The sequence below is a fragment of the Artemia franciscana genome, chromosome 1, assembly GCF_032884065.1.
Source record: "Artemia franciscana chromosome 1, ASM3288406v1, whole genome shotgun sequence".
NCBI lineage: Eukaryota > Metazoa > Arthropoda > Branchiopoda > Anostraca > Artemiidae > Artemia > Artemia franciscana.
In genome coordinates, this window is record NC_088863.1 from 14,993,794 (window position 1) to 15,012,878 (window position 19,085).

Sequence of the window (19,085 nt, forward strand, 5' to 3'; positions counted from 1 at the left end):
AAGAAATAAAATTTTCCTTTAGTCCCACGTGATAACTTGGTATGATACCGTTTTTTCGAATGATTTCCTGTGAAAATTCGGGATACAAAAGTTAACTCACTGGTTCCAGTTAGTTCAATTTCTATGAAAGCACCCTTTACTATTTATTTCAATACAACTAGACTAGAGAATTAAATAAATGGCAAAAACCATGAGCTGGAGACTCCAAAAAAACGACAAGGCAAGGTCGTTTGTATGGTATAAAATCATAAAATTTTTTTAAGCGAAAAGTGACTATTAACTGGATAATATATGGAATATCGCTATTGTTTTCTCTTGCTCCAGAAAGATTCCCTCATTTATCGGTTTATGCGGGAAATATGAATTTGAAGAAATTGGGAGCATTTAATAGGAACATATTTTTATTATCAAATATTTTTATTGTCATCAAAACTTATAATTTGTAATTGAAACTAGAGATATGCCTAAAAATTTTCAAAGAAGTTTATTTTATTTTAGGTTAAATCCAATTATAGAATAAAAAGAAAGATACGACAGAATAAAAACAAGTAAGTTAATAGTTTTCAACGCTACAAAATGAACTTAATGCAATTGAATTGCCAGGATTACATCTATATCGAATGAAAAATTACAAAAGAACATGGCTCAGTATAAAATACCAAGTGTATTTAAAGGAAAGTGTAATAAAGAAATATATATTTAATTAATAGGAACATATTTTAGTAGGAGCATATTTTTTGCTACATATTTTCCTAACTGCATTTTTAACACTGGAAGTTGGAGCAATGAAGCCAATACAACCAAAATAGCATCATAGCACCGTCCTTTGAAAAAATTGAAATCGTTATCATAATGATTTGCGGAAAAGGATGTTTTTAAAACTTAGAATTAAACTAACGCCAGAGCCAAACCACAAAAAGCGTAGTCTATTTATAGCCAGCCGTATTATATATCATGCTGGGTAGACATAACGAGTATCTCGAACAATAAATTAGGAATTAAATGACTGTAAAGAAGTAATCGAGTAGAAAATGTTACTTCACATAAGAAAAATAGTAAAAATTGTCCCTTTTAATTATTGAAGAAAACCGAGCAAGGTAAAATCATTGGTTCAATCCAAAGATTGTATACCCTGTAGGTCCTACTGCTTAAGCTTCGCAAATTGCCTAATTTTTAAAAATTGGTTTGTACGGAAAAAAAGGGGGGCATGTTTTACATAAGGTTTCCAAATGGCTCATGACTCTTAGGGATCGTTCCCTCTGTTTTTAACAACTAATAATGTATTGGGAAGGGTTGGGTTAACTGGGGGCGAAAAAACCATTTATCTCTGGTCCATTTGAAATTTACAGCTGAAAGTTCTTAAGCCAAGAATAGCCTAATATACGAACAAAATTGTTTAGGGGCACGACCCTCTCCAAAGTGATGCTTCGAAAAGGACCAGAAAACTTTTTTATCCATCTGGTTGGAAGCTTATATCCTTAAGGCCTTGAGCTAAGGGGGCTCGAATAAAGAAAGAAAACAGAGAAAAATATTGGTACCATCCAAAAGGGACTCCGACTAAGGACCGAAGAGGTGCTCATTGACCTTTTATTGGAACGGCTTGGAACTTTAAAATGAAATTCTCTGAGCCTAGGCAACCCTGATGTACAAAACAGTTTTAGTTTAGAATGTCGCATCCCCTGAAATTGGGGTTCCGAAAGGGTATTTTTGTCTGATCTATTTCAAACTTATTATTTAAGTTTTTTGGACGTGGGGACCCACATGTAAGAAAAAAAAGAATAGAAGAAACGAAAATTTAGTCCCCCTAAAATTTGGCCAGAAAAAAGGCCAAAATTCTCCTTTTAGATGGACACGCACCCCAAGATAATGGGCCTGAATACAGCCCAAACTGTATTTTTTGAATCTAATATGTTTGAAACTCTAAGGAATCGTTGCCTGGTATAAGTGGGCAAAGGGAAGGAGAACGGTGTTATGAAACCCGGCTATGGGCCTACAACATTTTAATCCTTGTCCAGTTAGAACCACAGGGGTAAGTCCCCGAGTCAAGGACAGTTGGATGCTAAAAAAACTTAAAAAGGATTAAGAACTTACTCTCCACTTAGTTAGCAGCCCATATCCTTAAGTCATATATATATATATATATATATATATATATATATATATATATATATATATATATATACCATCTTTATAAGTGGGCAATAATTGTGTATGTATGTATTTTTTCTCGGAAACGATTATTGTCTTGGAAATAATATCTGAAAGTCTTTGGATAAACGTGACTAACCCGCCAAAAACCAGAAAAAAAAGTTAATAAAGAAGGTGGATTCGCCAAAAAACGGTAACCCAGAATGGGTTAACAAACTTTTTTTTTAACGACATCAAACTTAACACCATGACTCCCTGGTAAAGAAGATCCTAATATACGAAAAAATTGGTTTTCGAGCACTGTTTCCTTCGAAATTATGGACCAAAATGGTCAAAATTATTTTTGATTGGCTTGAACATTTTGAGGATCATTGCTTTGGCCAAAATGGCTGCGTACTTTTGTTGGGAGGGGAGGTATTCATGAGACCCGGTAACGGTCTAAAACTTTTTTGTTCCTGATCGGTTCAAAACCTACAGCTGTAGGGCATGGGCTGAGAGGAGCCTAACACAAAAGAAAATATTTATTTTGGGCAGGTATTCCCAAGTTGGTGGCTCTCAAAATTTGTTTCCTTAAGACTGCAGGCAAAGAAGACCTCAATGCACAAGAAAAAAAAACTCACACACACACACACACATACTCATGATTCACTTGACAAAGAGCAAAACCGGCTACCAAACTTTTTTCTCAATAAATAAAAATTTATAGCCTTAAATCCCTGGACCAAGTGGATCAGAATGTGTAAGGATAATTTTACCTTCTCTCTCCAAAGAGAAAGCCCAAAAGAGTTTGTTTCTTATCGGCTTGAAACTTTAAAGGGACGATGCAAAGGGGACAAAACATTTTACTTGAAGGGGGAAGATCTTAAGGAACCCTGAAATGAGAAAAAAATTGGGTTGTCTTCTATCAAGTAGAAATTTATAACTGCAGGTTTCTGGGCTGAGCAGATCACTCGCCATACACGACATTCACATTTAATAAAGAAATAATTATACAACGAAAGTCATTTTCTCTTCTCCGAGTTTACCCAAATTATCCTTCATGTATTGACGAGCAAAAGAACTTAGTTGGTTATTTATGATAGAGGATGAACCCATAATCACACATATAATCACATTACTTACCAAAAGAAAATTTTAATCTCCTCCCTGCCTTGTTTTGGGATAATCCTTCGCAGCATGTTAGTTATTAGACGGGAAAACTATTTTGAAGCTGAGGAATCTGGAACTCTGCCTCATTGGTGGGGTGTCTATCGGCACGCATCGAAGGGTCGATGCATGCCGATGGGATGTGTTGCTGCCACAAAGCGAATCAATGCTCATAGCCGCAGTGCTCCCTTAATCACTTTGAATTGTTAAGCTATTAATTGCAAACATTGCAATATTACCTATGAGGGCTTTCTCGTCCAGACGAAATTTATCTTTGTAAATTTTATTTTTATAGTTGTAATTTTTATAGGTATTAAACATTTCTCATGAATTTTTTTTTTCAGTAGGTTTCTACGAAAATTTGTTTGGTATATTTTTCATCAGTGGGTAGGGATGGCTTCCAACAGTTACGATAATACCCAGAAAGTGTTACGTATAAAAATTCCACATGAAGTATTTTAAAAACGATATAAGTTACATACTATTAAAAAAAAAGACGTTTTCACACGTTTTTCAAATTTCAAGAGGTATATTTAGAGAGGCCCACTCTCAGAGGCATGCTTAAATCATAGGTGATAGAGGAGCTCAACTATGATTGGTACAAGAAATGTTAAATGATTTCAGTTGTAAGGAAAATGGGAAACATACGATTGAGCTGTGAAGCTCCCTTCTAAACCAATTTTTAATCATGATAACTAGCTGCCTAGCTGTGAAATCATCAAAAATATCTTTAAATATTAAGAATAATAAAATATCCTTTTAAAACAGTATAATGAAAAAAGAAATCACCAATGCAATAACACAAACACAGAAACAAACACACACCACACAACCGAACATAAAAAAAAAAAGAAAAAAATGAAAGACAGAAAGAGAAAGGAAGACTGTTTTCCTACGTTAGTAATTAATATAGATAAGTACTTGAACGAGGCCTTAACCCTAGTCATCCATCCAATTACATAGGTCAAATAGCATAGCCACACACATTCAACCACAAAGAATTCGAAGAAAGGGTTTCGAAGTTATTTTAACACATTTTTGTTGCTTTCTTAGCTTTTGTAAAGGAAAGGTGGCCTTTGACGAACCTCATAACTTTTGAAAAAGTTACTTAATATTTTATAGAATTAACTTCTAAAAATAACTTGTTTTTACATTATAGAGAAAAATGTTTTCAGATACAGAGCCTAGTCTAATATACTTGCTAAACAGAACGAGCAAATTTGTTAAAGAGCTTTAAAGAAACTAGTTTAATTTCAAGACAACTAAGAAATTTACCCACCCAGCAGTGCTAACTTCACAAGCCCCCTACTCTTTCCTAAGGTCTTTGACTACATGATGATTTATAAACCAGTAAATAAATCTCATCATTTTCCGCTTTGTTACTGATCCTTTCTCTCCCAAAACCTGTTTGTTGCTTTACATCCTAAATCTCGGTTTCTGGATTCTAATTTCCGCCTGAAGCGTCAGCCGATCATTACTCTTCTTAGTTCCCTCAATCAAAACTAATGGAGTAATTTTCTGTTTTTCAGCCGGAGAGAGCCAGCAAAATTGCATTCCCATCAACTATTTCCCAAAAGAAGAATATAGCCCTGATCCCAACGACTCAACAATGGCCATCCCCTGTAAGTACATTTCCAAAACAAAGAGTCTGGCAATTATTTACTGATTTACCTCCAGCAGAAAGCCTGATTGGGTATCACTGTTTAAAGTAATATCCGTATATTGAGAGTTGAACCCTGAAGACTAATCTATATATTATTTGGATAAGTAGGGATATTTTTTAGACAACACTGCCTTTTATTTATAATTAACTTTCATGAAAATATAGGAAAATGGTTAGAAGGGAAAACGGAAGACAAAAAAATCAACTTACTGTAAAATATTACATTGCATTTCATTAAAATATTTCGTTTTCTTTCGCTTTTGTTTGGAAGATTTTGCATTTTTCCTGTATTGTTTTGTTTCTCATCTTTTTGTATATTTGTTTAAGCTACAATTTTAGGGTTTATTTTTTATTTAGCTTAAGGCTTCCAGACATGAAGCCAAAATATAAACACTTTTACTTATAATTTGTACAGTTTTTACAACATTTAACTTAATTTATAGGTGACTTTATAATTTTTTGTATTACATTTCCTTTTTTTCTTGTCTTTCACGTGTTTGGTTTGGCCTTTTTTCCTTTTTTTTATTGATAAAGTGTTCTGGAGATAGAGGTGTAATAAATGGACTTTTATTGTTTTTTTTATACAAATTTTGTTTTCACTGTTTTTTTTTTGGAATTTTTCCTATTTTTCGGTATTTTCCGTCCTTTTTCAGTAGTAGAATTGAAAACATGAATGAAATCAAACAGTTGATCACATTTTACGAGCGAAAATGTGAACGAAACAAACCTGATCAGTAGGCAACGGTCTAGCGTTGTTTACAGTGGAGGCCCATAAGGCTTCAATGTATTATTATTATTTTTTACCAGAGGCAAATCATATGGAAGAGTTGGTCATATAAGTTTTGGAGGGGGATGATTTCATTGGAAATAAAAAGTTCTTGTGCCTTGAGAGTCAAAAGTGATCGGAGTGTATCCAAGTCAAATATCTATTCCTTGCGTGATATTATAAATACGAGACTTCAAATGAATTTTAATAGAAGTGCATAATCTCAAAAGAAATTAGGGTGAATACTGAGTATTTTATTTGTAATCTTGTAGGCTTGAATGAAGTTAAGGTTTTTGTTTACTTTTTGTAAATTCTTCATACATTCCTTCATTATACTGAACGAAATAAACATAGGAAAAGAGCTGAGTGAAAAACCCGATATTGAAAAGATTAGCATTCAGCTAGAGTTCAATCTTTATTTTAGAGGGAAAAAAGAGGAAAAGAGAGAAAGAAAGAGCATGACAGAAACAGAGAAGAGCGGCGACAACTAATTCTTATAAGGGGGAGGTGACTGAGAACGCTGAGGATGCAGTGACACGTCATAGATACAGTCATAGATGCAGTGACGTCATAGATGCAGTGACACGTCTGAGACACGTCGCAGAGGATGCAGTGACACGCAGAGGATGCAATGACACGTCTTTGCAATAAAGCTGTCATATAGTCACCTTAAGTCCTTTTTAAATCCAAGACACTACAGATTTCGCTCGAGAAATATTAACATCTAGCTATCAAGATGATCTGTGCGAATTCCCGGTGCGTTTCTAAGCATATTGTAACTATATTCCAGGTCCTCTAGACATGTGAATTGAGGCGAGTCCCTAATGACCTAGTTTACATTTATCATATTCATCATACAGTGTACGATTTTCATCATATTCACATCATATTCATCATTTAATAGACATACATAATAATCTTATTCCATATTGTGTATAAGAAAATTAAAGCTTTAATTTGCGAAGTTATACTGAATGGAATCAACTGTGTCTTTAAAGTTTGACGATCCAGGTAAAAAAAAAAAAAATAAAAAAAAAAAAAAAAAAATACCTATTTGTGCTTGGCCACCATATCCTCTGTTATTGATATAAAAAAACCTCTTAGATAAGAGAGATATGTCTCAAAACCGTTATATGCTTATATGTGTTAATCTTTAGAGGGGGTTGTATGGGGGGTCAGAGGGGGGCTCAGAAGGGACTAGCTGACAATACACGTGTTGCTGGGACAGTGCCATATATATATATATATATATATATATATATATATATATATATATATATATATATATATATATGTATATATATATATGTATATATATATATATATATATATATATATATGTATATATATATATATATATATATATATATATATATATATATATATATATATATATATATATATATATATATATATATATATATATATATATATATATATATATATATATACTAGCTGCTGGTGTGACGCTTCGCGCCACGCCAACACCTAGGGTGATTGCGAATCGAATATTTCTTGTGTCCTCGTTGTCATATAGATTGTCAGGTTTACCGACTCTTGAACATGCAACATATAATAGTCCATGGGAATAACAATCTGGATTCAGATCTATACCGCATTTTTCTAATGATTGCCCTTGAGCCTTGTTGATGGTGATTGCTAATCGAATATTCCCTGTCTCCTCGTCATAATTTACATATCCCCCTGTACCCCCCCCCCCCCCTCAGGCATCCCCATTGTAGTTGTGTCCCTTTGTCCTGGTCCTCATTTATATTCCCTGTGTCCCGGTGTTCTGGTTGTCTTTTGTGTCCCGGTCTGTAATTTCTCTTTGAGTGTCCCGGTCGTCATTTATATAATGATTTTTTTAGCATTCCACGTGTAATACGAAGGCACTTCAGTATACACCAGTTTTTTTTGCAAAACAATCATTTTGACATAAAGAAAAGAAAGCAGTTAACGTTGTATCCGGTGGATTCAGGGCTCTTTGTTGCACGTTGGATTACGAAAAATAAGCACGTTGACTATTCTGTAAATGTATCACTAAGTGAACAACAGCTGGACTTCGTTCATGTATCAAAAATGAAAGAATTCACCAAACAGCTTCATTACTGCTTATGTATCTTCCAGCCTGATATTGTACGATTTCATCGATATCACTGAGTTCGGACTGCAAGCCAAAAACTGCCATGTCGCTGCCTTTGTTAACGTATTTAAATATGTATTTGATTGCCTTTATGGAGTTACAGTATTCAACGTTTATGTGTGCATTAAATGTTTTTGATAATAAAGGTGAATATAGAACAACCCACTGGTTATCTACTTCGACGGTGATACCGTTATGCTTACTACTACTACTACTACTTACTATTACTACTACTTCGATGGTGATACCGTTAGTCCCGATTTGAACACATCTACTCAAGCTATAATCATAGACTGGGCTGTACCTGAATGCCAGAGTAGATAATTTTCACGTTGCTCCTGTGATTCTCGGCACGCTTTCTTTTGGCATTATCTCTTTGAGCCGCAAGCCTGTTTTCACATTGTTTTTGTGATTCCTTTTTTCGGTAATTTCTCTTTGAACCGCAAGCCTGTTTTCACGTTGCTCTTGTGATTCCTTGGCACGCTTTCTTTTGGTAATTTCTCTTTGAGCCGTAAGCCTGTTTTCAAGTTGTTCTTGTGATTCTTCGGCATGCTTTCTTTTGTTACTTTCTCTTTTAGCTGAAAGTCTTTTGGCATTATCTCTTTGAGCCGCTTCATCGGCTGTTTCTTCTGCCATTGTAGGATTTATACTAAAATTTCTCTTTGAATTAACTCTTTGAGAAGCTTCCTCGGCTGTTTCTTCTGCCATTGTAGGATTAATACGGAAATTTCTCTTTGAATCGCCCCCTTATATACTTATAATGACGTCATATACAAAGCCTTACCCCTATATATACCCAACGTATACTCAACCCCTAGTTGGTGGGGGCGCTTCGCGCCCCCCAAGCCCCCCCCCACGCGCGCAAGTCGTTACGCGTCAAATTAGTTACGCGCCATTGTAGTTGTGCCCCTGTGTCCCACCTGTGAATATAGATAGATATATATATATATATTTTTAACTACGTAAAACTTGCGAATATACAACATTCTTCGCTGTCCCATTGTCTGTGCATATAAATAGATTGTCAGGTTTACTGACTCTTGAACATGCAACATATAATTTTCCATGGGAAGAACAATCTGTATTCAGATCTATACCTCATTATTCTAATGATTGCCCTTGAGCTTTGTTGATGGTGATTGCTAATCGAACATTCCCTGTGTCCCAGTCGTCATTTATATATCCCCCTGTGCCCCTCGGCGTCCCCGTTGTTGTTGTTTCCCTGTGTCCCGGTCGTCATTTGTGTCCCTGTGTCCCAGTCTGTAATTTCTCTTTGAGTGTCGCGGTCTTCATTTATATTCCCTGTGTCCCGGTGTCCTGGTCGTCATTGTTGTCCCGGTCGTCATTTGTGTTCCGGTGTCCCAGTCTGTAATTTCTCTTTGAGTGTCCTGGTCGTCATTTATATTCCCTGTGTCCCGGTGCTTTGTTGATGGTGATTGCTAATCGAACATTCCTTGTGTCCCGGTCGCTTTCTATATATATATATATATATATATATATATATATATATATATATATATATATATATATATATATATATATATATATATATATATATATATATATATATATATATATATATATATATATATATATATATATATATATATATATATATATATATATATATATATATATATATATATATATATATATATATATATATATATATATATATATATATATATATATATATATATATATATATATATATATATATATATAGATATATATATATATATATATATATATATATATATATATATATATATATATATATATATATATATATATATATATATATATATATATATATATATATATATATATATATATATATATATATATATATATATATATATATATATTAGACATATGCGGTATAGATCTGAATACAGATTGTTTTTCCAATGGACAATTATAGGTTGCATGTTCAAGAGTCGTTAAACCTGACAAACTATTACACATCTATAATAGCACGTAACTAATACGGTACGTAACGACTTACGCGTGCGGGGGGCTGGGGGAGCGGGTGCGCAATCCACCGCCACCAACAGCTAGTATTTTTATAAACCTCAGTATTGCAATGACTTTGTCATACTTGTCACACTTACCTGGAAAAATTGAAGATTTTCTTGCATGGGAAATTTTCAATTAAAGCGCTTAAAGAGCAAAGAACTGGTAATTGGAAAAACAATTGGATATATTTTGATGAGGGATTACAACAATTCAAAAATCTTACAAGGAAAACCAAAATTGTGAAGCTTATTTGACGCGGAGCGCCATATCATACTATTTTCAATTCATTTATATATATAAAAATAAGTTGTTTGTCGACTGACGTCATGTTTGTCCACTGACGTCATTATAAGGATTGAGCATTATGACGTCATGTATGTATTTTGTATGTTTGTATATGACGTCAAAGGCTTTGTATATGACGTCAAAGGCTTTGTATATGACGTCATTATAAGTATATAAGAAGGCGTTTCAAAGAGAAATTTTTAGTATAGATCTTAAAATGACAGAAGAAACAGCCGAGGAAGCTGCTCAAATAGTTAATTAAAAGAGAAATTTTAGTATAAATCCTACAATGGCAGAAGATACAGCCGAGGAAGCTGCTCAAAGAGTTAATGCCAAAAGGCTTGCGGCTAAAGAACTCAAAACCGCGCAGTTAGATGATAATCAACCTGGACAGCGAGAGTCAAAACGTATCAAAACTGAAAATGAACGCGATGATGATTGCGTTTGGGATTTTGACTTGGATAAGGTCATCGATGCATACCAGATTTTCGTTTAAAAAACAAAGGTTCGGCGATATGTATTTCATAGGGATGAAAGACAAGCCAAGGTAAAACAAACCAAACAACTTGAAAGAGATACAGATGATGAAAAAAAAACGACGTTGAAAGGACTTTTGTTTCCCAGTTGCAACATCTTTTCCACAAAAATAATAATTTAGTGCTTCTGTTCAAAACAGCAATCGAATTGATGCCTACTGATACGCAACTATCAACGAAGTGGCAATCGTTATGGTCAGTTCTTACCTCGAGATAATATTCTTTATTTTCGAAACAATCAGTTAACAAGAATTGCTTAAACTCATCGATGCTACGATGCCCTACAATATCCTGTCATTTTTTGGGATGGACCCGACGGCTATCACTTTAATATTAAATTGACAAATCCAGCCACTAAAAAAGAAATGGATAAGAAATGCAGCGCAATGAAATATTATGCATCTTGGGATTAGATACAACAGCTTTTACATTCTGGACAATCGCCGGTTCATAGACATGACATTACGGCCCGTGTCTTCCGGCAAAAGTTGCTCTCCTTCATCTCCTACAGAGTTTTGGGAGAAATACAAATCGCAAATGGCAGAGAATATTCTCACCGAATACGGCTAGAAAGGTCAGATATGACCTTGGACTTTACAACAGAAATTTATAACTGCACTTTAGTTATGATTGAAGATTTGTGATTATCTATTGCAAACAAACTTCTCAAGCATTTGGGAATGCCTTCACCTAGTCGTACTGTTCTATTTATACATGTGTAGAATGGGGTCGTGAACGAAGTTACAACACAATTGATCTATTGTCGTATGTTACAGACCGGGACACCGAGACACAAAGAATATAAATGACGACCGGGACACTCAAAGAGAAATTACAGACCGGGACACCGGGAAACAAATGACAAGCGGGACACAGGGAATATAAATGACGACCAGGAAACTTAAAGAGAAATTACAGACCGAGATACTGGGACACAAATGACGACCGGGACACAGGGAATATAAATGACGACCGGGACACAGGGACACAACTACAACGGGGACACCAGAACGGCACATGGGGGATATATAAATGACGACGGGGACACAGGGAATATTCGATTAGCAATTACCATAAACAAAGCCCAAGGGAAATCATTAGAAAAATGCGGTATAGATCTGAATACGGATTGTTTTCCCATGGACAATTATATGTTGCATGTTCAAGAGTCCGTAAACCTGACAATCTATGTATATGCACAGAAAATGGGACAGCGAAGAATATTGTATATTCGCAAGTTTTACGTAGTTAAAAACATACACACACACACACATATATATATATATATATATATATATCTATATATATAAAAATAAGTTGTCTGTCTGTCTGTGGATCAGGTGACGTCATGTTTCTGTGTCGACTGACGTCATGAAATTAGTTGTCATTTTTGCTATGACGGTGACGTCATTAAAGATATTTAATCATGAAGTTGGTTGTCGTCATTTTTGCTATGACGGTGACGTCATTAAATATATTTGACATATATGTTCACGTTGAAATCTATTAATGTTTAAGTTTAAAATGACTGATGAACTTACAATGGCAAAAGCCGATGAAGATGCTGAAAGAGTCTATGCCAAAAAACTTGCTGCTGATAGAGAAAGTCAGAAAAGAAAGCGTGCCGAGGAATCAAAAGAACAGCAAGGAAACAGGCTTGAGGCTGATAGAGAAAGAAAGAACAGAAAGCGTGCCGAGGAATCAAAAGAACTGCAAGGAAACAGGCTTGGGGCTGATAGAGAAAGAAAGAACAGAAAGCGTGCCGAGGAACTACCAGAGCAACGCGAAAGCAGACTTGCTGCTAAAAGAGAAAGTGAAAAAAGAAGGCGTGCCGAGGAATCACAAGAACAGCAAGAAATCAGGCTTGCTGCTGATAGAGAAAGTAAGAAAAGAAAGCGTGCCGAGGAATCACAAGAACAGCAAGAAATCAGGCTTGCTGCTGATAGAGAAAGTAAAAAAAGAAAGCGTGCCGAGGAATCAGAGCAACTTGAAAGTTATCGCCTGGCATTCAGGTACAGCCCAGTCCATGATTATAGCTTGAGTAGATGTGTTCAAATCGGGACAATGTCTAAAATTTGTCCCTATTGCAAGGCCTTGAAATTCAATGGTGAAACAATGGGAATGTGTTGCGCCTCAGGAAAAGTTAAACTTCCTCTATTGGCTGCACCACCAGAGCCATTGTAGACTTTCCTTACTGGAACTACGTCAGAATCTAAGCGTTTTTTGTCAAAAATCAGAAAATACAACTCATGTTTCCAAATGACGTCGTTTGGAGCCCAAATCGAAAATCCAGATCAATTTATGTCTACTTTCAAAGTAAAAAGGCAAATTTATCATAGAGCAGGGTCCCTTCTACCATTCTCAGGCGAGAATCATAAATTTTTACAATTGTACTTCATCAGTGATAGAAATCCTGAATTGAATGCACGTTGCGAAATTTCTCCCAACGTTGAAAGGACAATCGTTTCCCAATTGCAACATCTTTTCCACGAAAATAATAATTTAGTGCTTCTGTTCAAAACAGCCATCGATTTGATGCCTACTGATACGCATAAAATTGTTATTTCCGCTGACAAAACGCCTCCTGGCCAACATGTGCGTAGATACAATGCTCCAACTATCGACGAAGTGGCAATCTTTATGGTCGGTGATCAGTTTTTACCTCGAGATATTATTCTTCATAAGCGAAACGCTCAGTTGTTAAGAATTGCTGAAACTCATCGATGCTACGATGCCCTACAATATCCTATCATTTTTTTGGGATGGAGCCGACGGCTATCACTTTAATATTAAATTGATGAATCCAGCCACTAACAAAGAAATGCAGTGCAATGCATTATTATTCCTATAGACTAATGATTCGGCAGGATGAAGAAAATTACATTTTAAAATGCCGTGAATTGTTTCACCAATTTGTCGTTGATATGTATGCTAAAATTGAATCAGAACGTTTGCTATATATCCGCCTGAATCAGACCAAGCTCCGCTCTGAACAATACATTCATTTGCGAGATGCAGTTATAAATGACGGTAATACCACAAACGTTGGAAGATTAACAATTTTACCTTCGTCATATGCTGGCAGTCCCCGTCATATGCATGAATATGCTCAAGATGCTATTGCGTATGTTCGTCTCTATGGTCGTCCAGATTTATTTATTACATTTACATGTAATCAATCTTGGGACGAGATACTGCAGCTTTTACTTCAAGGACAATCGGCGGTTCATAGGCATGGCATTACGGCCCGTGTCTTCCGGCAAAAGTTGAAATCACTGATATACTACATAGTAAAACTTGAAGTGTTTGATAGATCCTTCAGGGTTTCCACCACACGTGCTACAACTAAAATTAGGCGTACCAATAAAACTTTTAAGAAATATCAACCCACCAAAGCTTTGCAATGGCGCGCGACTTGCCGTAAAAAAAAACAATGGAAAACCTAATAGAGGCCACAATCTTGACAGGGCCTTTTGAGGGTGAGGCTGTTCTTATTCCTCGCATTCCCATGATTCCAACGGATCTGCCTTTTCAATTTAAAAGATTGCAATTCCCAGTTCGATTAGCATTTGCAATCACCATTAACAAAGCTCAAGGTCAATCATTAGAAAAATGTGGTATAGATCTTAATACTGATTGTTTTTCCCGTGGACAATTGTACGTTGCATGTTCGAGGGTCGATAAACCTGACAATCTGTTTATATGCAGCGACAATTGGACAGCGAAGAATGTTGTATATTCGCAAGTTTTACGCAGTTAATTTGTATTGTATCTATCTATCTATCTATCTATATAAAAACGAGTTGTGTGTATGCATGTTTGTTTGTTTGTAAAAAGAGCGTTTGCATATGACGTCATTATTAGTACATACGGCTTTGTATATGCACAGACAACGGGAAAGCCAAGAATGTTGTATATTCGCAATTTTTACGTAGTTTGAAACACATATATAAATCTATCTATATTCACAGGTGGGACACAGGGACACAACTACAATGGCGCGTAACTAATATGGCGCGTAACGACTTACGCGCGCGGGGGGGCTTGGGGGGGCGTGAAGCGCCCCACCAACTAGGTGTTGGGGTGGCATCGGACATCGGGACACAAATGACGACCGGGACACCGGGACATAGGGAATATAAATGACGACCGGGACACTCAAAGAGAAAGCGACCGGGCCACAAGGAATGTTCGATTAGCAATCACCATCAACAAAGCACCGGGGCACAAATGACGACCGGGACACAGGGAATATACATGACAACCAGGACACTCAAAGAGAAATTACAGACCGAGACACCGGAACACAAATAACGACCGGAACAAAAATGACGACCGGGACACCGGGACACGGGGAATATAAATGACGGCCGCGACACTCAAAGAGAAATTACAGACTGGGACACCGGGACACAAATGACGACCGGGACACAGGGAAACAACAACAACGGGGACGCTGGGGGGTACAGGGTGATATATAAATGACGACGGGGACACAGGGAATGTTCATATATATATATATATATATATATATATATATATATATATATATATATATATATATATATATATATATATATATATATATATATATATATATATATATATATATATATATATATATATATATATATATATATATATATATATATATATATATTTATAAATATATATATATATATATATACATATATCTATATTCACAGGTGGGACACAGGGACACAACTACAATGGCGCGTAACTAATATGGTGCGTAATGACTTACGCGCGCGGGGGGCTTGGGGGGGGGGGCGCGAAGCGCCCCCGCCAATTAGGTCTTGGGGTGACGGGGACACAGGGACCCCAACAGCTAGTATATATATATATATATATATACTATATATATATAAAAATAAGTTGTATGTATTTTTGTGTTGAGGGTTTGCATATGACGTCTGAAAAATAAAGAAGAAAAGAAAACAAACTAAAATGTAAAAACTGGGAATTGCATAAATATTTCGAAATATTTTCACAATAGAAAATGGTAAAAAAACTAAAAAAAATAAAAAGAAAAAACTAACAAAAAACAAAAAAAAGAAAAAAAAAGAAAAAAAAGAAAAAACCTAAAAAGAAAAAACGTAAAAAAAAATAAAAAAAATTAAAAAAGGTAAAAAACTAAAAAGAAAAAAAAATAAAAAAGCTAAAAAACTAAAAAAAACTAAAAAATCTGGGAATTGCACAAATATTTCAATATATTTTGACAATAGATTAAAGTAATTCGAAAACCTTAAAACAGATACCCAAAATTTTGAGGTTTATTGTAAATTGTTGGAGCTTTAGCATGCTTGGCACGTAAAGATTTTTCCAAGTGTGAATGTTAGAAAGAACATTGACAAATTGAAGAAAACAAATCAATAAAAAGAAGAAACTAAAAAAAAGAAAAACTAAAAAAGAAAAAAACTAAGAAAAGAAAAAACTAAAAAAAAAACTAAAAAAGAAACTGTATCTATATATATATATAAAAATAAGTTGTATATATACATGTTTGTTTGTTTGTGGGTTTGCATTTGACGTCATTATGAGTATATAATGCTTTGTATATGACGTCATTATAAGATGACACTACAGACCGGGACACCGGGACACAAATGACGACCGGGACACAAGGAATATAAATGACGACCGGGACACTCAAAGAGAAATTACAGACCGGGACACCGGGACACAAATGACGACACCGGGACAGAGGGAATATAAATGATGACTGGGACACTCAAACAGAAATTACAGACTGGGATACCTGAAACAAATGACGACCGGGACACAGGGGATATAAATGACGACCAGGACACAGGGACAAAACCAGAACGGGGATGCCAGGGGTACAGGGGGATATATAAATGACGACGGGGACACAGGGAATGTTCGATTAGCAATCACCATCAACAAAGCTCAAGGGCAATCGCTACAAAAATGCGGTATTGATCTGAATAGGGATTGTTTTCCAATAGACAATTATTATGTTGCATGTTCAAGAGTAGGTAAACCTGACAATCAATTTATATGGACAGACAATGGGATAGCAAAGAATGTTTTATATTCGCAAGTTTTACGTAGTTAAAAATATAAATAGATATATCTATCTATATTCACAGGTGGGACAAAGGGACACAACTACAATGGCGCGTAACTAATATGGCGCGTAACTAATATGGCACGTAACGACTTACGCGCGCGGGGGGGGCTTGAGAGTTGGCGAAGCACCCCCACCAACTAGGTGTTAGGGTGGCGCGAAGCGCCACCCCAACAGCTAGTATATATCTATATAAATAAAAATAAGTTGTCTGTGTATTTGTGGGTCTGTCGGGTGACGTCATGTTTGTGTGTTGACTGACGTCATGTTTTCGACTGACGAAATTACAGACCGGGACATCAGGACACAAATGACGACCGGGACACCGGCACATAGGGAATATAAGTGACGACCGGGACACTCAAAGAGAAAGCGACCGGGACACAAGGAATGTTCGATTAGCAATCACAATCAACAAATCACCGGGACACAAATGACGACCGTGACACAGGGAGTATAAATGACGACCAGGACATAAGTAAAAAAAAACTAAAAAAACTAAAAAAAAGGTAAAAACTACAAAAAAAACTAAAAAGAAAAAAAACTAAAAACTAATAAAAAAACTGAAAAAGCTAAAAAACTAAAGAAACTAAAAAAGATAAAAAAATAAAAAAAGGAAAAAAATGAAAAATAAAGGAGAAAAACAAAACTAAAAAAAAATAAAAAGTAAAAAAGTAAAAAGAAAAAAATTTAAAAAAACTAAAAAAAAGTAAAAACCAAAAAAAACTAAAAAGATAAAAAGGGGAAAAATACAAAAATTTATTTCATCATATACCATTTCAAAAACGAATGTATATACAGACCGGGACACCGGGATACAAATGACGACCGGGACACAGGGAATATAAATGACGACCGGGACACAGGTACACAACTACAACGGGGACGCCGGGGGGCACAGGGGGATATATAAAGGACGACGGGGACACAGGGAATGTTCGATTAGCAATCACCATCAACGAAGGTCAAGGGCAATCATTAGAATCAGGAGGTATAACTGAAAAAACTAAAAAAAGGTAAAAAACTAAAAACTAAAAAAAAGACCAATTCAAAAACGAATGTATATACACACCGGGACACCGTGACACAAATGACGACCGGGATACCGGGACACGGGACACAGGGAATATAAATGACGACCGGGACACAGGGACACAACTACAACGGGGACGCCGGGGGGCACAGGGGGATATATAAATGACGACGGCGACACAGGGAATGGTCGATTAGCAATCACAATCAACAAAGCTCAAGGGCAATCATTAGAATCATGAGGTATAGATTTGAATGCGGATTGTTTTCCCATGGACCATTATATGTTGCATGTTCAAGAGTCGGTAAACCTGACAATCTATTTATATGCACAGACAATGGGACAGCAAAGAATGTTGTATATTCGCAAGTTTTACGTAGTTAAAAACATATATATATATATATATATATATATATATATATATATATATATATATATATATATATATATATATATATATATATATATATATATATATATATATATATATATATATATATATATATATATATATATATATCTATATTCACAGGTGGGACATAAGGATACAACTACAATGGCGCGTAACTAATATGGCGCGTAACAACTTACGCGCGCGGGGGGGGGGCTTGGGGGGCGCGAAGCGCCCCCACAAACTAGGTGTTGGGTTGGCGCGTGTGCGCCACCCCAACAGCTAGTATATATATATATATGTATATATATATATATATATATATATATATATATATATATATATATATATATATATATATATATATATATATATATATATATTTACAGATGGGACACAGGGACACAACTACAATGGCGCGTAACTAATATGGCGCTTAACGACTTACGCGCGCGCGGGGGGGCTTGGGGGGGAGCGAAGTACCCCCACCAACTAGATGTTGGTATTGCGCGAAGCGCCACACCAACAGCTAGTAGTCCTATAAAAATTTCGAAGTTAAATAAAACACGTCTACAAATATTGTTATTTTAAAAGATAAGAAATTCATGCAGAATACATCAGTTCAGAATCATTAAAGTTATGTTGTGAACTGTAAAGATATTTATGGTGTAAAGGCAATAATTTTAAGGTTTTAGTTCAAACATGAAAAATACCGGAAAATTTTTATTTTTTCAAACAGTTCGTGCTAACGAACTGTATAAAGGAGCGAACCGACTCAACAGTAAACGAAACTCTAAAAAACAGAATTTTGGTACTAAAAGATACATTAAAAAAGCCAGATTT

General features: G+C 35.4%; 1 protein-coding gene across 1 annotated transcript in view; it reads left to right on the forward strand.

Annotated features, from left to right (window-relative positions):
• LOC136035066 (uncharacterized) overlaps positions 1-19,085 on the forward strand; it is a 312,741-nt gene that overhangs the window by 184,661 nt on the left and 108,995 nt on the right. Inside the window, exon 6 of the mRNA XM_065717017.1 lies at positions 4,824-4,916. Coding sequence (XP_065573089.1) covers positions 4,824-4,916 — 93 coding nt within the window. The remainder of the gene's footprint in view (positions 1-4,823; positions 4,917-19,085) is intronic.